General features: G+C 34.5%; 2 protein-coding genes across 4 annotated transcripts; both read left to right on the top strand.

Annotated features, from left to right (window-relative positions):
- Positions 1-3,454: 3,454 nt before the first annotated feature.
- On the top strand, positions 3,455-10,248 carry LOC121244423 (polypyrimidine tract-binding protein homolog 3). Its single transcript, XM_041142488.1, is given in 16 exon segments — positions 3,455-3,596; positions 3,917-3,984; positions 4,510-4,581; positions 4,720-4,796; positions 5,017-5,098; positions 6,008-6,131; positions 6,463-6,527; positions 6,712-6,761; positions 6,916-6,957; positions 7,063-7,114; positions 7,210-7,264; positions 7,359-7,372; positions 7,879-7,986; positions 8,063-8,206; positions 9,616-9,757; positions 9,760-10,248. Coding segments are annotated over 15 exon segments (1,329 nt in total). The 5' UTR covers positions 3,455-3,596; positions 3,917-3,927; the 3' UTR covers positions 10,005-10,248.
- A 1,120-nt stretch (positions 10,249-11,368) lies between these two features.
- Positions 11,369-14,604, top strand: LOC121244424 (5-formyltetrahydrofolate cyclo-ligase-like protein COG0212). Of its 3 annotated transcripts, XR_005936420.1 has the most exons (7): positions 11,369-11,932; positions 12,049-12,139; positions 12,312-12,544; positions 13,094-13,169; positions 13,335-13,460; positions 13,624-13,745; positions 13,928-14,062. XR_005936420.1 is itself a non-coding variant. In XM_041142489.1 (6 exons), exons 1-6 carry the CDS (start codon positions 11,480-11,482, stop codon positions 14,074-14,076), a joined length of 1,128 nt encoding a protein of 375 aa, XP_040998423.1. In that variant the 5' UTR covers positions 11,375-11,479; the 3' UTR covers positions 14,077-14,604. The 3 variants fall into 3 exon arrangements, 1 of the variants encoding a protein (XP_040998423.1); XR_005936421.1 differs by lacking the exon at positions 13,624-13,745 and having other exon boundaries at positions 13,335-13,576; positions 13,928-14,065; XM_041142489.1 differs by lacking the exon at positions 13,624-13,745 and having other exon boundaries at positions 11,375-11,932; positions 13,928-14,604.
- Positions 14,605-21,052: the final 6,448 nt, after the last annotated feature.

Here is a 21,052-nt window from a genome sequence, read left to right as displayed (position 1 = left end):
ATTGGAACTCAACTTTCACAAATAGCAATACCACCAAATGCATTCACATTCCACACCATACAAATTGAGAAGTATAGAGGAAGTGACCTGTGGTTGTTATATATATAGAGTACGAGGAGAGATAGAGTTTCAGTAGGATGGAAATTGATGAGAATCAATCTGGTAGTTCTGGACGTCCATAGGGAGGTTGTATATAGAGTGATAAGTGCATGTTGTAGAAATTAAATATGAAAATGATACTATAAAATAAATTAGGGAGACTTTTCATGTGTTGCTGAGTGAAGGAATATAGGAATCAGTCTTCAAACAAGATAAGACTTTCTTACTATCAGGTCCATCATAATCGAGGGTGAATTTCTCGAAAGTATTATAATAGGTTCTCGCTGGATTCTCTCTCTTGGTCAAAGCCAGTTTGGAACACAAGTTTGCATTAGAAAATTTGAAGGAAGAAATGAAAAAAAAAAAATCACAAAACATCGGTTAGTTATTACCATGCTTTCAAAACACCAAAGGAAAAGAAGATCATTAAAATGGTACATAAATATACTCGTGTATCCAGTGAAAGAACATAAAAGACCGATAAAATCACCAAATATTAATGAGAAATTACCATGCTTTCAGAACACCAAAATGAACATCTCCTTAACACGTACTTCAAAAAATATAAGGTAGGTCTGTGAGTTTCCTTCTGGATGGGTAGATTCATTTGGGTTTTCAATCCAGAGCTATTGAAGGGGTAGACTTTTCCTAGATTATACGCTTTCCCACAGAGCTATTTCCTTTCATCTGGAAACACCTACGGATGAGAGAGCAACGAGAGTGAGAGTTGCGAGTTTCGAGGAATTTCAAAGGTTAAAATATGTAATTACTAAAAATTATAGAAACATTTTAGTCTTTTAACTATTTAAAAGCTCTTTTAAAGAAAAAATGATATGTTTAATAAATTTATAAAAAGTGCTTTAATCATATAAAAAAGCTGAAAGTCTACTTTTTTAAAAAGCATCAAATTGAAACTTTTATAGAAAAGCTCTGGCAGATTGCTATAGTTTTTTAAAAAATTAATGTAACTAACTTTAAAGATACTTTAGATAAATGTTTATCAAACAATAAACAACTTTTAAACTATAGAGTTTATTATTTAAGTTATAAGTTATAAACCCAAAAGTTATAAACTATATTTTCCACCACAATCTCAAACATGCACGAAAAATACATTGGTAAAAAAGCGTCAAAATGATGTTTTTCCTCCAACGTAATTTCTAACTTATTTAGACTTAATAAGTACTTTTATATAGACTATCCAAACAATCATTATTTATTATTAAAGTAATCTTAATGCTATTTAAGAACTTTTCAGACCTCTTACCGCAACCCCAAACATACTCTTAGTGTGGAGAGTAAGCAATGGTAATAACATCTCAATTTGGGGACAAAAATGGATACCACGGGCAAACTCTTTTAAAGCAATTTCTCTTGTGAAAATTCTAAAAATGAGAACTCTAAAATTAGGGAACTGATAGTTGAGGAGTTAAAATGTTGGAATGAAGATTTAATATATGAGATATTTGAGAGAGATGAAGTTGTTAAGATTTGTAGTATTCCTTTAAGTTGAAGGGATGTAGGAGATAAGGCCATATGGGGTTACACCAATGATGGTAAGTTTTCTGTTAAAAATGTATATCATTTTGGAATTAGTATGGACAAAGATCAACAAGGAGAGCCATCAAATTATCAAGAAAAAAAAGTCATGTGGCAGAGATTGTGGAAATTAAATGTTGCTGGCTCGACAAAACAATTCATTTGGAGAGCTTTACAAGTCATTCTTTCTACAAAATAGATGTTGTTCAAGAATAAAATTACAAAAGATGAAATATGCCTGATTTGCTACAAGGATGTCGGATCTATAAGTCACATGTTATAATCTTGCCCAGCAGCTAGTAATGTATGGACAGAAAGGAAAAGTCTAGTTCACAAGTGGAGTACTTGTGACATGAATTTTGTGCAACTATGGGAGAACATGTAGGAAAAGTTCAACCAAGAGAAGCTAGAAGAGATTGCGGTAATCTTTGTAGGTTTGTGACATAGAAGAAACAAGTACATATTTGAAACATGTTTGAAAGTCCAAGTTATGTAATAAAAGGTGCACTCTCTAATCTTGAAGAATTTTGTGAGGCTCAACAACTGAATAAAGGAAAGCAGAAAAATGAGAGAATAAACAGAGAAAGAATGAGATGGATATCACCTGCAGATGAGTACACAAAAAGTTAACTTTGATGCAAGTGTGGATAGAGCAAATGAGAAATTAGGGATTGATGTAATTGCTAAAAATAGTTTAAGCTGGATGCCATTCGTACTTCTAGACTTCTTGTTCCTTCTTCGCAAGACACAACTCGAAACAACCACCTCTCCACACGAACAACCATCTTCTCCATATATCTTCATCTTCTTCAGCGATTTGTGACGGAGAGTCTTGCCCGAGAACCAACCTATCGTTGTCAAGGCCAAACTCGTCTCCAAGATCATCGAGAAGAAGATCAAGGAGGTCGGTGGGGCCGTGGTTCTCACTCCTTAGGAGGTTTTGCGATTTGTGGATTCAGATGCTTTAAGATTTTGTTTTTGATGGTTTGATTGATATGAACTTATTTTGTTTGTTCTTTTCTTTGGGTTTGTTTTTTGTCGTAGTTTTCGATTTTGTGGTCGCAGAAAATGATTTTGTGGTCGATAACAACATAAGATCATTAGAGATAATGATCAATCAAATAAATTACAAGTGTGTAAATTTTAAAGTCTTGTTGAAGAGAATAAATCCAGAGCTTGCAAATTTTCTCTATCTGATGATTTATGACACTGCCATCTTTGAAAAATAAGAACATTAAATAAAAACTTTCAGCAGGTCCAACCTGACTTTCAGCGGGTCGGGTCGATCGAGCTCAGACACTGTGCGGTTTGGTTGGATTGCGGGCCTACTATTAAGTAAATAAATAAATAAATAATTCGGTAGAAAATGTCGGTAAATATTATCGGTGGGAAGAAAGTTTTCCTGTATGTATACCCATAAAATTAAATAAATAGAGTTTTTCTCAAGAAATAAAAAAAAAGAAAAAAGAAAAAAGAAAAAACCATATTAACGTTTAAAAAAAAAAACCATATACGAGAGGGTAAGCTAGAGCAGACAAAGCCGTACGATATGCGAAGCAGGGGATCTTTGCTGCTCTCGTAATCCCTCGTCCGCTTTCTACCACTCTCATCTCTCTCTGTCGCTCTCGTTCTCGGGTAAGCCAAGCTCTCTACTTTTCGATTTGTTTGTTTGATTTATATCACGTTGAACGTAAGATCCGCTTGGTTGCGGTGAAATTGCTCAGGAGAAAAAAAGAGTAAAGCTTTGAACTTCGAATTTGGAATCCATAACTGGCCGTGTTTGATTTTCCTTCTATGAGATTCAAGGTTCTTATTTCTTTCTCTTTTTCACGGGATTTCTTCGCCGCCATCTTGGGTTTTGAGACTTTTGACCAGCAGACGCTCTCTTTATTTGTTCAGCTTCTTGCTTATTTTTTCTCTCTCGTTGTTTAAAAGCCGAATTCTTTTAGTTTACGCAGGTATTGTTATATTACTTGGATTTTAGGACGTCAGTTCAATGCTAGACTCTAGATTAATTTCAATTTTTTCTTCCAAAAAATTTGGGTTTTTGAAGGCACTTGAACACTGGTTTTAAGTGTGTTTTGCACTTGGCGCTGTTATTGAACTCCACAAAGTGCATTTGTATACATGCCCGCAGAGGAAAGTAATTATATATATATATATATATATATATATATATATATATATATTGAATTTTGAAATAGAAGAATGTTGGGTGTGATAGTGCACCTAAATTATAAGAAATGGTTAAGTAATGTTGATTGAGTTTTTGTTACAGGCTGGTTCACGATGACAGAACCTTCTAAGGTCATTCACGTTCGCAATGTGGGGCATGAGATATCTGAAGTATGCTTTTAGACTATTCTTCTTGTTATCTTCTTTGGTATTAGATTATATAGTTGGTAAATAATTGACTATAGGTAAAAGTAAATAGTTGAGAACATTATTTTGAAGTATTGCTCAATGAAGTGGAGGACAGTAGTCCCTTCTTGTGCTTTGAACAACTGACATCTGAGATGATATGAAATCCATAATTTTTAAAGGGTTCACTTATTGAGTCAACTCATCTTCACGCAGTCTAAATGACTTAATTGTGATATGAGGTGGGGGCAGCAGGGAGGGTTATTCATTTATTGGGAGGTTAGATTTAAACAATGCAAAATCAGGTGCCAAGAATAGTTTATATGCAAATAATCTTTGTCCTATATCTCTGCACGACCTTTGAAAAATAGCTATATCTAAAAGGAATAGAAATATATAGTGCATTACATGTCCTTCTTTTGCCAGCTTTATATTAGATTTTTTTTTTTCATGTTCTCTCCTATTTCTATCCAGTACATCTTCTGACCCATCTTTTCATATTTTTACCAGAATGATTTGCTTCAGCTATTCCAGCCATTTGGAGTCATTACCAAGCTTGTTATGCTTCGCGCAAAAAATCAGGTTGTGAATTAGCCAATGCGATAGAGGTGTTTGTTTCTTTGTTTTGTTTTGTTTTTGGTTGTCTTTTTTTTTTTTTTTAATTTTACTTGAGACAAATATTGGGTCTGATACATTTTGTCATGCCTGCCATGCCTGCAGGCTCTTATCCAAATGCAAGATATTCCTTCAGCAGTCAATGCTCTGCAATTCTATGCAAATGTTCAGCCAAGCATAAGGTATACATGAATTGTTTGCTTTTGTTTATGCAAATCTTGTGGGAAGATAAGGCATTTTTAAATTTCAATATCACCTTATAAGACATCTCTCTTTATGTTTTGCTCAAGGGGGAGGAATGTTTATTGTTTGCTTTTGTTTATGCAAACCTTGTGGGAAGATAAGGCATTTTTAAATTTCAATATCACCTTATAAGACATCTCTCTTTATGTTTTGCTCAAGGGGGAGGAATGTTTATGTCCAATTTTCATCACATCAGGAACTAACAACAATGGATCAAAATACTCAAGGACGAGGAGATGAGGTTGGTACATTCTTAAATGATATTTGAGAAGTATAATTCATTTGTCTTGTCAATTTCTATGGAAGAAACCGATGAATAAAGAAACTGTTCATAGCTGAAATAACTTTGAATTGAACCTGGCTTGTCAAAAATAAATTTTAATCTGTTGATTTCTTGGCTGTTTATATTGTATGTGTCTTCTATGCTTGGGCTATGCCTTTTGAGTTCTTCAATAAAATTCTTGATTACTTCTAGAAAACCTATTAAGGAAAAATTTCTGTCTGCTGTTAGCACCATGATAGCGAGGAAACTGTTTCTTGAATGTTGATTGCATTTGGTATTGCTTAATCAATTACTCTTGCTGCAATACACTTTTAAAGGTATTTATATGTGTTTTGCACTCACAGTTACTGCTATTGTTCTTCAATGAAAAAAGATATTCTTCACTAACAAAAGAGAAAAGTTACTGCTGAACTTCTCATTGAACTCCAAAAACAGATTGGATATCACTTCTGGTATGTAGTTTCGTTGTATAACTCGTTTAATGAATGCAATATAATACATAACTAGTTTGAAGGTATTATTGTATACTCTGCAAATTTTTGTGGGTTTCTATTATGTCCCCTTCTGTGAGATCCTCTCAGTAGGCTCGTCTCAGTAGAGAAGGAGGAAAATCTTCCTTTTGTGATGATGACTTTGAATTAAAATAAATGGACATTTATTTATTTCAGACTTTCTTTAGTATCCCTCCTTTTGTTTTCCCTTATTTACCTTTTCTTTTCATCTTCATTGTTTTTTAAGTGATCTATACTTTGCACAGTAGATTGTTATTTCCCTGGTTCCCTTATTCTATGTACATTCCTCATATATTCTCTTCGCTCTCTTCTCGCTCTATGCTGTCCTGCTGTTGGGGACTTTCTGGATACTCAGCCAAATCGAATTCTCCTAGTTACAATTCATCACATGCTATATCCAATAACAGTGGACGTGCTGCATCAAGTGTTTTCTCCTCATGGATTTGTGGAGAAGGTTGTAACTTTTCAAAAGTCAGCTGGTCAGCTTCTCCTAGTTCTCTCTCTCTATCTCTCACTCTCTCTCCATCTTTTATATTAAATTTATCTTGCTTCAACTATCAGAGATTAGCTAGATGAGTCAATGTTGAGTTGTGGGAAGAAATATATTTCAACTAATAGCTTATGATTGGCATCAGACTTTCCTATAAACCCCTTGTAGATGAGAAAAGCTTTTAAGATTTTGAAATGTTCTAGGTGTTCCTTTATATCCACATTCACATGTCTTGTAATAATCTAAAAGAAGATAGTCACCATGGTGGAAATATGCATGGATTTCTAATGGTGTTTTTGTTGTGTTTGCAAATGATGTAGGTTTTCAAGCCCTGATTCAGTATCAATCACGTCAGAGTGCTGTTGTAGCTAGAACTGCACTTCAGGTAGTTGTTACTGACATTTAAAGTAAAATGAACAAACTACCCCTGTAACAAATTGCCCCTACTAACATTTTCTTTTAGCTCCAACAAACTCTTTTGACAACTTTGAACTGGATGCCTTGTTGATATGCACTGTCTGGTATTGATTGCCAAAAAGAGGTTTGACTCTTCTTGTTGTTATGTTTAGGGGCGTAATATTTATGATGGTTGCTGTCAGCTGGACATTCAGTTCTCAAAGTAGGTTTATTTTAGAAGTTTCATTATTTTTCAATGTATTTGGCCACACACAGCAAAGTGTCCATTTGCATGTGTCTTTGGGTGTATCTCTGTTCGTTATATTAATCATCTATTCTTGAGATGACTTATTATTTTTTTCTTTTCTGTAAACCAGCCTTGACGAGTTACAAGTAAATTTCAATAATGAGCGTTCTAGGTGGGTTGGTAGCATAAGAAATCTGACTTTAGTCACTCTATTATCTCATTGACATTAATCCTTCATGGTACTGAATTTTTATTTGCTTATTCAATCATTGCATAGGGATTTCACAAACCCAAACCTGCCCACAGAACAGAAAGGCAGATCTCCACAGGTATTTTATCTTGTTTGTTGATGTCAATACCACGTATATTTATAAATTTTCATTCTTCACCTTTTGATTCTAAGTAATTCCTTTTGTCCTGACAGCCAGGGTATGGCGATGCAGGAGGCATGTATGCCCTTCAAGCTTCTGGACGGGGAGGTGCTTAATTTGGCAGTTGCAAATTGTTTTAATAAGTCAATTTTACATTATCTTCAATCATTTACTTATGCTTTTTTTTTTCCTGGTCTTCCAGTTGCATTTCCTCAGGTCGGTATTGCTCAGGCCCTGATGAAGTTTTGTGTGAGATAATTATATCAGAGTTGTAAGATGTCATTTATACCTTTTTGGTGGATAATATCGGATTTATACAGGCTTGAATATTCTCCCTTTCTTCCAAATATTTTTCTGCAAACTTTAGTTAGGGAGATATTTTTCTCTTTATTGAACCTTTTTGTGTCAGCAGTGTGTATGGGCGGGATGGGATGGTGGGTGGGTGTTGGAGTTTTCATTGCAATATTTGCTTAGTCTCGGAGCATTGGATCTTTCTAGGAGATTCTTGTTGTATGGGTGTTGTTGGATGGTTGACCCTCATCCCGCCAATTATTCCAACTTCTATAACTTCACGAGTCCCCTCATCTTTAGTGTACATTGCAAACATGCACATGATTGAACATTTTTGTTCACGTTTATTTCTGTTTTAGTTCTTGCCTTTATCTCACAACAAACTCTAAACATGCACATGATGAACAGTTTCGTTTCTTTTTGCAATATAGATGGCCAATGCAGCAGCAATTGCAGCTGCCTTTGGAGGAGGTTTGCCTCCTGGAATAAGTGGGACAAACGACAGGTGTACAGTCCTTGTCTCGAATCTGAATCCTGATGTAAGAAATTATTTTCCCCTCTTATAACTTGAAGTTTTTGCTCGACTCTTGTCATCCTGTACTCTACTCGTTTCAGAGAATAGATGAGGATAAGCTCTTTAACCTCTTCTCCATATACGGAAACATTGTGAGAATTAAACTTCTCCGCAATAAACCAGATCATGCACTTATTCAGATGGGTGATGGTTTCCAGGCTGAACTGGCAGTACATTTTTTGAAGGTTTGATTATTTTTCTCTAGCTATATATGTTAAATTATTTCATTAATCCGGGCGTTTATGCAGATTTAATTGTCTTAATGCTATTGACTTGTAATGGCATGTCAGTTTATTAGACTTGATTAGTGAATTGAGTTATGATTTTACAGTACATGACCTTGTGAGATTTGTTTAATGGTTTAACTGATATGATGTTTGAGTGGAATTTCATAGCAATTATTTTCTCTTCTTACTGATAAAGTTGATAATATCATGCTTAGCAAGAACACTTTCCCATATACATTTGAATGGGTTCTCCAAATTCTGGAATAAAAATAGTTGGGATACAAGGGCTTGTTTGTGCTATTGGATAAAGCTTGCATTGTGGGTCCCAGTTGAAAACCTTCTCCACTTGAATTTTTTGAAATGGATAGTTGGTTTCTTTTCCTTGGTAACTAGACAGATCCAACTTAAGGGATGGGGAGTTTCGATGGGCTATGACAAACATGAAGGGAAAAGTTACTTTCATTAAATTTTTCTAGACTATTGCACATATTCCCAAAATTTGGATTGGAAGAGACCAGAATCTATGGAGGGCTATCGAAGTGAGTTGTCTTTGTTTCACAGCATCTGCGCCAATATGAAGGATATAACTTTCTCTTCTAGGCTCGTCTGATTATGGAGGCAAGGCCAGCTGATGTGCTGAAGCTGGTTGATACCTTTGTCTGTGTTTCTTATTAAGTCACGTCTAGCTGTTCTCTTTCTTGGTTCCACTGTTTGAGCTGTAGATCCAGTTGGCAGTTTTTACTAATTATTTATGCTTGCAAGTACTCATTGAATACTTCTCCTGCATTTAATGTGGTCACTAATCTTAAATTTCAATTATAATCTTTCTATAATCTTTTTTTTTTTTTTGGACTTTGATTTGCTTATACTGAGCTGTCAACTGTTTGCTTTGATTATGAAGAGAATTCTAGAATTCTGCTCCATGATACTGACAATCAATCCGTCAAAAGTTGATTTGTAACCATCGAGTTTTGGAAATTTGAATGCTACTTTCAGTTTTTGAAACTATTACTTTTTTTACCACGAATGAATTGATCGCATGGTGTTTCTGGCCATATAATTTACAACCTTCTTTTCTCTCTTTCAGCTCTCATTAGTTTACAATATTGCGCGAGCAATGGTGCTTTCTTGTACTGGTTTTGATTGCTTTTCACTTGCCCTTTTTATTGTGTATCTTGGGCTGTATTACTTGTTCTAGATAGTGCTGTTGTTGTTTGAAGAAATCTCTTGAAAACATTGGAAAGAAGTTTATTCAAAAGTTCACTCTCTGCTGTGAGTTAACTTCAATTGCTGTATTTATATTGCGTTTGCTTTTAAGCAGCTTTACTTATAGATGGACACTAATGCCTTTTGACTTTGAGATATAGGGAGCAATGCTATTTGGGAAGCGGTTGGAGGTCAACTTCTCAAAGCATCCAAACATTACCCAAGGGGCTGAGACACATGAGTATGTTAACTCAAATCTCAACCGCTTCAACCGTAATGCTGCTAAAAATTACCGCTACTGCTGCTCCCAACAAAAATGATCCACCTGTCAACACTCCCCCAGGAGATCACTGAAGAGGAGATCATCAGCCACTTAGAAGAACATGGCACCATCACCAACACTAAGCTTTTTGAGATGAATGGGAAGAAGCAGGCCCTCATTATGTTTGAGACTGAGGAGCAGGCTACTGAAGCCCTTGTGTGCAAGCATGCTACCTCACTTGCTGGGTCAATAATCCGGATTTCGTTTTCCCAGTTACAGTCTATATAAAAGGCCTTGTTGTAGAAGGACAAACAGGGTAAGATTCTTACAGCATAAAAGGTGTAGGGATTGAATTTGAGTGGGATACTTTTATGCAGCTGATGGTCTTCTGCACTCTTTTCTGACAATGTGCTTTTGATTGCTTTTGTACTGGTGGGATATGCTGTTTGAATGATTTTAACTCTTATCTCATCTCTAGTGCTTGTACCAATTCTTATTGAGGTTTCTTTATTAGTGAGAGTAGATTTCTGGCTGCAGATGTGCACAGTTTTGAAGGGTAGGAAGAAAGGGGGAAGGGCATTAACTTTTCGGGAAGTGGGATCTTGTATCTTTGTTGTATGGGGCTATCTCTGTTGTATCTTAATCAACGCCCAATTTTTTTTCACCTGCCAACTGAGTTATGAGAAACGTTTTTAGAGTTTTCCTCCTCTCCTTACCTACCTCACTTCTCTCACAGGAAAGATTGGTGAGTTCATTGCTTATCTTCTCCCAGTATATGGTTTTTCCTCTCCTCCTACTATCTTATTCTTCTTCCTCATCTCCTTCTTCTTCTCTGTCATCCTCCTCTTCTCTCTCCTCTTTTCTCGATTTGAGAATGGTTCACTGTAGGTTCCTGCAATGGAGAAAGGTGAAGTAAATTTTCCAATAACGATACGAGAGCTGTAATGTGCATGCACTTGATGAAAAGCTTAAACATATTAAAGGTTGAGTGAGAAGAAAGGGTGGTAGTATATGGAGTGCCTAAACTATCTTGGGATGAGTGTTTCCTTTGAAGTTGGTTTGCTACTATGTTTAACGGGTCATCCACTTCTCTACTCCATTTTGGTGAGAAAAAATAAGGGTAGTGTTTAAACTTGAATGGATGCTTGAATGCAGTCCTGTGGTTCAACTTCTTTCACTGTGGCAAGCTCTGCTTGGGCTTGGTTCGCCACGCCAGAAGGAGGAGAAACAAACATGGGAGATGATGATGAGAGTCTGTCCAGGAAAAACAAGTATCCGAAATTAGAAGGAGAAGCAAAGGGCTTTAACCGGGGATCTCTTTCATCATTTTTTCCCTCTTAAAATTGAGACCTTTGAATCAAGAATCCCCGTTAAGAACTGATGCATCACAACAATTTCTATGATGAAAAATGCTCTACGAGATTTTATAAAAGTAAATTCACAAATTGACATAATTTGATGAAGTACATTAAAATAGAAAGTTATTTCTATTGTAAAAAGTATATCTAATATATCATATAAAGTTATGTCAAGTTATGAATTTATTTTCATGACATCTTATGTGTTAATAATCAAACACTTGTCTTTTTTTTTTTTTTTTTAAATATAGTAATTAATAGCGCACGTGTAAATCTAAACCGTCCAATCCCAATCGTCTTATCCTGTCAATTTTTTGTTTTGGTAATTTTTTTAACAGGGGAGACCCGGAGACACTAACGTAAGACCACAAGCAAAAGCAACTCTTCCATCACAGACAGATATCAATGGTATATCATCTTAATACAACCCGACTTCGTTCGTGGAAAATGGATTCGAACTTGATCCGATTATCGGCCCCGTTTACACTGACACACGCCGTTCCGAACAAATCCCACAATTCCCATTTTCGTCTCACTTCTATCTCTGCGTCGAGGATGAGCTCTCAGAAGGGGAAGAGGCAATTCAGTTTCGACCCGGTAAGCGGTAGGGAGACCCGAAGCGAGGCCGCTTTCGACGAGGCAGCTTTCGAGGCTGAGAGGCTCAGCCTCGACGCCAAGGCTCGGGAAACAATGGCTGAGACTTCGAAGAGAGAGAATGAAGATGACCCGAAAGCTTGGAAATGGGTGATCCGAAAGAGGATTTGGGATTTGATGGAGGCCCAGAACGTTGCCCAGAACCCCCGACCCGTTCACCACCGGATTCCCAATTTCGTGGGCGCTTCGACAGCTGCTCAAAAAGTAAAATTTTAATTTTAATCTATTCATAATCTACTTTCCACTTTTATTTTATTTGTTAACATATATTGTTTAATAATGTTTCATAATTTGTGTTCTTGGGTTGTGGGTTTTTGCAGCTGGGCGAGTTGGAGGAGTTCCGGATTTCTAACTGTGTGAAGGTTAACCCGGATTCGCCCCAGAAACAAGTCAGGTTTCTCACACTTTCTGGTTAGTTATTCCTTTTTTATTTTTGAAAACGAAATTAGATTAGTTGGAACTTGGAAGCCATGAGCTTAACTTTCCTGTTTAGGGACAAATCCTGTAAACACGTGCATGCATTCACAATAATTGTTGGACATTCAAGTTATTGTCAAATTTTAAAACCATGCGTGGTGCGCAGGTAGTAAAATGTTGTTAACTCCTCAGCCGCGGCTAAGGACAGGATTTTTCTCTGTAGTTGAGTCCCATATGTTACCTCCTACTCCTAGAGCCATCAATGAGGCCTGCACCTCTGTTGGGGTTGCCAAGCATGGCCGGCCAATTGGGCTTGATGAAAAGATAAAGGTTGATCTGATTGTGATTGGCTCAGTTGCTGTTGACCCAAGAACAGGTGCTCGACTTGGCAAGGGTGAGGTAAATGGCCATGTAGACTGTAGATTCTTCCTCTTGCTTTGCCTTTTTTTTGGCTCTTTTTGGAGAACTGAGTTATGGTATAACCTTGCAGCATCTATTTTCAATATATGGTGACTGAATCCATTTCTGCATTTTTGTGCATACCCTCATATTGAAGAACACTTAGTACTTGGATTAGCTTAACTTTAATAGGCGTGTCAAGTGGTACAGATTAACGTTTTGGAACCAACGTTTTGGAATAACCTTGCAGCATCTGTTTTCAATATATGGTGACTGAATCCATTTCTGCATTTTTGTGCATGCCCTCATATTGAAGAACACGTGGATTAGTTTAACTTTAATAGGCGTGTCAAGTGGTACAGATTAACGTTATGGAACCAACAGTTTTAAAGTAGTGTTAGTTAAGCGATCAACTGAACCATTTATCCGCTTAATTTTTTAAGATAAGTGAGGATTTAGTATAATATCAGAGTCCGTGATCCTAAGTTCGAGCTCTAAATTTACACTGTCTGTTATTCAATTCGCATAAAGCCACGCTTTAATGTGTAGGGATTTGCAGAACTTGAATATGGGATGCTGCGATACATGGGAGCCATTGATGACTCAACTCCAGTTGTCACATCTGGTAGTGTGGTTTCTTTGCAGCTTAGATGAACTGCTCATTTATTTTTTTTCCGTGGGGAGTTTACCATCAAAGATTTAAAACTGTGCAACATGTATTTAAGCTAGGGTAATTCAGGATGTGCCTATGTTCAGAGCTAAATATACTATGTGAATATCTGTTTTGCAGTTCACGATTGTCAACTTGTAGATGATATTCCAGTTGAGAAACTGTTGATCCATGATGTTCCTGTGGATATCATATGTACTCCCACTCAGGTCATTTATACCAACACAAGCATTCCAAAGCCTCAAGGTTGATGAAACCTGCAATTTCTTTCATTGTTTGTGTCACACTAACAACTTACCTTTGAAGATTGTGTTGACCAGACATCCTCAAGTAAGAGTGAGCATGAGTGAGCTTTCGCTTAGGTCTGTTTCTATTGACGCCCTCTCAATTTTCAATTTTTCTACGACAGCCTAGGTGCTATTTCTCTTTTCAAATAGGCCGATCTTGTACATTTTTATGTCCAATTGGAATGACTTATTTGGAAAGGGTGGTAATGCAAGGGGTGTCAATAAAAAAATTGAAGACTGAAAGGTATTCAATACAAACAAAACTAAACACAAGAAATTTACCTTTTTTTTTCTACCTTGCTATAGAAAATTCACTCTTGACACGAAGCCCGTTCATGATGGGGTGGTCGTAGTCTGGTCCATTCACTGCTCTGATTTTTGTTATTCAAGATGGCATCACACAAACTTCACTTCCTCCGACTGTAGGGATTTACTGGGACAAGTTGTCACCTGAGAAGCTTGGACAAATTCGAGTACTCAGAGAGCTAAAGCGCAGAATTGAACAAGAGACTGGACAGAAACTTCCTACTGGTCCATCTGAGAAACTGCCCCCCACTGCTCAACGGAAGCGCTGACTCAATTTACATCTAACTTGAGGAACAGAAGAAGAGCTTTTAAAGAAAGAATATAGAGTCCAATGAAACACGACTCAGTGACCTGTTGGCTTATGTTTGTGCTGTTTCAGAGCTATAACTGAGTCATCTTCGTTCAAGTTCCATTGTATATACAGTTTGAGGTATATTATTTTTCTCTTAAGAGAATTCGGTTTGTAAAAGTATTACTTCTAGGAACATAAAAAGTGAACAAGCCACCCATACAAGTTTCTGCACATTGCCTTCATACTATTGAGTCTAGAGGAGTATTGTCACCAACAGAAGGAATCCTTCTTCCTAAAGGATAAGTCACCTGTAATACCTAATGATCTCTGCATACAGGAGAAAGAACTCTGTAAGCAAACATTGGCACCGGGTGTCCAGGAATAGCATTGAGACTAATCCCAGGGTGCATAGGCCCTCTGTAAAGAGTTTCCCACAAGTGCACCTCGGGTAAGCAAACATGTCCAAAGCAAAAGTTCCTGTAATACATAGTAACTTTCAAAAGAACATCCTGATGGCATGGACTTGTCGCATTTTCTCAGGGACAAATAACATAATTTCTTATGTTGCAAAATACAAGACAAGCATATCACCGCTATGAACATGAATACATAATCAGAACTGCATTGGAAAATGTGGGGAAACGAGAAAACATAGTTATGCCTTCTCGAGTAGATAAACTTGGCCTTATTTTATCTCATAAAAATATCACCAATGTACAAGATATATAGTTTGTTGGGACGGAAACACTGCATAGCTGCACATCCCTCACATTCCTCTAAAACCATCCATAAAAAAACTATCCAAGAATAACAGTCAAACTAAGCCTTTGAATGGAAGATTGTACATAAATAATAGCAAAACTATATTTTGCACTTCCGAACTACCATTGTTTTTTTCACTTTCTACCCTAGACTACTAAAATTGGCAATTTGCACCATGAACGTCCTTATTTTGGCAATTTGCTATTTGCATCCTCCGTCAAGATGTCTCGTTTGTTTTCATAACACATCTCATCTAATTATTATAATTTTTTTAAATTTTCACATAAAATAAAATAAACAAATTAATTTTTTTAAATTTCAAAACAATAATAATATTAAAAAAATATATATTTTAACAATATTTTATTTAATTTTTAACTTTTATTTCAACTCATCTAATCTGCAAAAAAAAAACTAGGCCTGAATTGTGTCACATATCTTATGGTTCAAATTATCAAATTTTGATAGTTTTTGGGGCAAATCTAGACATATCTTATTTTTTTTCATAGATCTAGACATTGAAGGAGTGTTAAAGGTGATTTTTCCCTAAAAGTTATTTACCAAGCTATGACAATATACATAACACTTTTTTTTCTTTTTTTTTTTCCAAGTCCCATTGACAACAAAGTTGTCCCAATTAACAGATTAGGGTTAAGTAAAAGTACTTTAACTGTGGCATGATCAGATACTAATTATTTCAATTCATTGAATGTTTCCATGATTCTACCAGGATGACGAGTGAAGGATTTGGCAGGCAAAGGTGTCAATCATTGTGCTTGGATTTTTATTATTCACCTCAGTGATCAGTAAATACTTCTACAGTACACTTCTACCCCATATAACAACCGAAGGAGATAATGTAGAGATTTGGAAAATGCTGCTAAGGCAAAGTTATTCTCTGCTACGTCTGGGTTTAAAGTTTGCATGCAGTGCTTGTCACTCAACAGAGTGGAAATTAAGAAAAATTAAAATCAGACACTTAAAAATTATAGGCGAGTGAGGAGCATGCAATGTCAGATTTATTGACCTGAAGTTTTGACTTTGATTGGATGATTGTGGTATATATTCTAAATTGCAGTTAAAATTGACTGGATGATGTTTACTGTTCAATGCAGTACGTACTACAGGAACACTACTTTGACGTGAATACTGGAAATTAAATTTTTAATTCTTGTCATGATTGTGGTATATATATATATATATATATATATATACTTCGATATGTTGTTAATTTGTGTCAGAGCACATGGTTGAACACCTTTTCTAGCTCATTTATTTGAATGTGTGATCAAACCTTGAAGTTTTCTTCTTTGAAGTAGCTAGGATCGATGGTGTTTGCCACTGAGAAACATGTAGCATAAAAAAGAGTACATAGTATTACATATATTTGTAGTTTTACTTATATTTTTACTAACAAGATTAATTTTGTTAATTTTCTTTTGAATTTCAAATTTTATAATTTTTAACATATCAATAACTGACACGTAGAAAAGTAAATTTTTTGTAAGTTTTTCTTAAATATATTTAACATTTTCCTATTAATAAAAGTACAAGAAAAATGATATTTACAGTCATAAAATAAAATCTCGTGTACCCTCTTTAAAAAAAATAAATCTAAGATCTATATAAAAATAGATTCAAAATGAGAGTCAATAAACATCCCGAACACCCGTTGCGACTAACACAGTGCTTCGAAATGTGAGCTTGTTTGTTTTCAGATAATATCTCATCTCATCTAATTATTACAACTTTTCTAACTTTCAATATAAAATAAAATAAACAATTCAACTTTTTCAAATTTCTAAAACAAAAGAATATTAAAAAATATATTCTACCAATACTTTATTCAAATTTTTAACTCATTTCAACTCATCTCATCTTATCTGTAAAAATAAGCGAGCCTAGATAAATCGAAAAAGAGTATAGACACAATAAATAAGTCTCTTGGATCAAACAAAAGGGGATCAACTGCATGCTTTGATTGAAGTTTTCACACGATTGGGGATGATCTATTCAAAAGAGGTAGTTCTCAAGACATTTTTATTGATTTCTTTTCATATTTCCGGTGATCATCGAGTACCAATGACTTGATCATAGTGCATGATGCTTGGTTCTTTACTCGAAAGTACAGGAAAAAGTTGGGGCATATAGTTCGGGCCGCTAATCGAGGTACGTTCGATCTTAATTTACACGAAGCTTCGTGCAGAGGTCCCACTTTTACGTACGTACGTGCTTTAGGTTAAGCAGTACTTGCGCTGGCTTCACGTACAACGTGTTACATAATGCCTATAATATTAGGCTTCTTTTTGAAATATTTATGATTAATACCAATAATTCTCACCTAAATTTGCATTATTTTGGTCCTAAATTTATTTTTAATTCATTGCAACGTACGTACGTACCAAGAATTATGCATCCAATCGAGGGCTGAAATTAAGGAGGAATTTAGTCTAAAGGGGCGGGTTGGAATGTGAATATTTTGGGACTGCCACTAACAAAATTATATAAAAAAAAAAGTAGTCTTTGGATCGAATTTTAGTTGTTTAATTTTTTAGGGAAGAAGCTTGTAGATTTTATTATTATTATTTTTTTCAAATTCTAGAAAGCAAGAATATTTATCATCAAAGTCGATGAAACTTACTCAAAAAAAAAATATCGAATTTCAGATCGGCTCATATGTCATCAGGCTATAACGCTCTTAGCAATTCCGAACATGATAATTAAAGATTCACTAAAACATCTCAATCTTAAAGAACATTCGAGTGTTGTCTTGTTCTTTCAATTCAAATCACCGTATGAAATAAATCTAGTAAAGCTAAAGGCCAGAAAAGAAAAAGAATGTTACTTTTAGAAAGTAGTAAATTCAAACATCAGTTGGTCTATAGTATTCTTATGCGAGTTGCCTTATTAGATTCTTGTGATCACATTATAAGTATTTATATTCATGTAACATTGATCCTAGACAAGCATTTAAAAAAGAATACCAGCATGCTGAGAATTAAGAGATAAAGATATTTGATCGATTGACATAGATCAGCGATTTTTATTCTATCCATATGAACTTCCATTATCATTCTGAATATTGATCAGTAGCCATGCATGCATTTTTAATAGTTACAAGAACAATGTTCACATATGGTCAGTTATTTACGATAAAAATTATTATTAGTTTTATTAAAATTAGTCTATTATATATATCTTCGTAATAGTTATTTTTAATTTAAATAATTCAACGTAAATAATGTTTTTATTGTAGTAAATACGATAAATTAAACTATTATTTATAGAATGAAAGTTTTAATTGTTTGCTTTATTCCCCCCCTAATAATCTATTGCATGCACACGTGCAGTTTTCCCTCCTATTATATTATATATTAATAATAATACAAAAGAAGTGGACTGAAAATATTTGTTTAATAGAAAAAAAAAAAAAAAAAAAAAAAAGGTCCATACCCGATCTGAACCACGAGACCTTTCCGCCCGACAATATACTTGTTAATTAAAACGGTACGAATTAAACCCTAGATGTGGTGTACGGAATGTGGAAACTTTAACTTCTTTTTTAAATGTCTATTTATTCAGGAATTAAATCACTCCTTCTTACTTTGCATGCTCATAGACTTTTTGTCATGCAACGGGAGTTCAGTTAATTACTTTCTTCCGAGAAGGCGAAAGAAAAAAAAAAAAAATACTGTATTTTAATTTTACAATATATATAAGTTATAACATTTTACGTAAGAGTATTCCCAGCTGTTCCTTTATCTTATCATTCAAAATACAAATCTAATTTTTCTATTCTATATATTGATTTTTACAATAGGCTATACATATATATATATCAGCTTATCTATTTTTTTTTTAAATCATTTAAATATTATTTTTTTAATATTTTTTATCCATTTCAAATATTTCTTCTAACTACTAATGAATTTGCAATATCTTCATATCTTTTGATATTTACAATATCTCTTCATATATAATGTTTTATAATTATGTCATATTTCAAATTAAGCCAAATTTAAATGCCAAACCACTATTACAAGGTTTTGATCCAATCTACAAATTGTTTTTTTGCTTTTGTTTTATTGGCAAGTTTACCTACAATGGAGAAGCCCTTGTTCTTTTCCCTGGGTGTTTGACTGGAAACACATGTAATTTACTCAAACTCTCTTCCTAGCCCCTTAAGATCAGAAAATAATTTAAGGTGTTTTAGAGTGCAAATTAACGAAGTGTCAAAATTTTAGCAATATCCTCCATGGATGGATGATCAGTCATGTTATATATATAAAAAATTCAGTAATTTATTTTCCTTTAATTATTATATTTAATCATTATATGTGAACACTTATGGGGATAGGCAGGCGTGCTGCATGCGTGTTTTGTGGTGTCAATAAAGTCTTGTGCAAATATTACTTTTATTGGGTTTCTTTGTCTATTTAGGTCTGAACTTTGAACCTGATCTTCTTCTGGTTTTTTCTCCAGCAAACCCACGAGGGAAAATAATTCCCATTCCCATTTTGTTTTTTAATTCTCTAATAATTTCTGCTTTGACTATGAAGATCAAAACAAAAATATTTATCTTTTTTTTTTTTTGATAGGTCTTTTTTTTTCACTTGATCAAAAGATAATATAAGAACCCTAATTTGGCTCTTGTGGGGACGTTCTAAATATGGCCTACACAAGCAGTACTTAGCCAAGCATGCGCGCGCGAGGCATGCATAAATATAAATAAAAAAAGATCAGTCATCTTCATCTTCTTCTTTTTCTTCTTTCTCTAGTTTTGTTTTTTCTTAAGTGATAAGGCATCTGATCATGTCAATGAGTTGGAAACAGCTTGGAACGAAACTAGCTACTCAGTTTTTCTTCTCTTTTTCCATATTCTTTTGAAAAAAAGAAGAAGCACAGTTTATTTTTGGGTCCTACTTCCAAGTAGTCCACACTAGTACTTCCCACTACTTTCCTTGAAGGAGAGAAAATCAATTAATCACACGGTTGAAATGCAATCCCAAAAGTACCAGTTGAGAAAAAGTGCACAGAAAGTGAGCTAGCACGAGTTCCTAACAGATTGAGTTTGATGTCTCTGTCTTGTAAGTATATTGAAAATAAAAAAGAAGAAAAAAATATTGTTAATGCAAGTTGTCGCAAAAATACTTTAATTACAAAGAGATTTTATAAAACTAAACTTACAGATTGATATGACTTAATAAGGTATGTTAGATTGTAAAGTTACTTTTATTACAGAGTACTTGATATAACATATAAAATGAAATTACATCAGTCTGTAAGTTTATTGTTATGAAATCGATCTCTTTATGTCCGTAGAACTTCACTTTAAATATTGTTGGTTAATATTAAAAATTAATTAAGTAAAATATGTCTCCATGCAATCAAACTAAGTAAACTACCTCACTTAGTTAAGTAATAATCTGAGGTTTAAGTTAAGTATGATCATTTGAGTGTGCAAATGAACAGAACTTAAAAAGTACGTACATAGGATATATATGGAAATCATGCATGATGATAGAAAGAGCATTATTTGATAAGGCTTCTCATGAAAATCTTCAGATTTTTTGAGGTGGTGATAGTTTTGAGTTGGATTGAATGAATCCTGCATAGATCATAAAGCCATTATGAAAAACGTTGGTCCAAAAAAAAAAAAAAAAATAGTACCATTATTGGATTCTCCAAATCACGATCCTTTGTTGTCTCTGGAAATCATCATGATGGATATATTTATGCTTTATTTTGGTACTTTCTGGGAATGCCAGTCGCTTGTTTTTACGTAATTATTCACCAATAGTACTTTTGATTTCAAGCTGCTACGTTTTGCACGCCAGATTATAGATAAAAAACTAGTGACTCCCGACTGCTGAGGCAAGAGATCATTGAAGAAGAGACATACGTCAGTCATAAAGAAATCACATAAAGTAAATATACATGATAATTTAAAGTAATTTGATTTGAATTGATATAACATGTTAGATTGTAAAATTATATAATGACAGAAAAATAAAACTAAACAAAAATAAATTATACGATACAAAGATTTATGTGGTTTGATAACATGTTTACTTACATCTATAAAGTTGCCAATGATTATTGTTTAGTAAGTACATATTTATGAGATTGTATGACAGAAATCATAATTTCACAATTTCTGAATTATTCGCTCGAGCGAATACTATCGAGTG

Source organism: Juglans microcarpa x Juglans regia, chromosome 8S, assembly GCF_004785595.1.
Source record: "Juglans microcarpa x Juglans regia isolate MS1-56 chromosome 8S, Jm3101_v1.0, whole genome shotgun sequence".
Taxonomy (NCBI): domain Eukaryota; kingdom Viridiplantae; phylum Streptophyta; class Magnoliopsida; order Fagales; family Juglandaceae; genus Juglans; species Juglans microcarpa x Juglans regia.
Note: the sequence above shows the minus strand (reverse complement) of the source record. Positions and strands in the feature narration are given on the sequence as shown.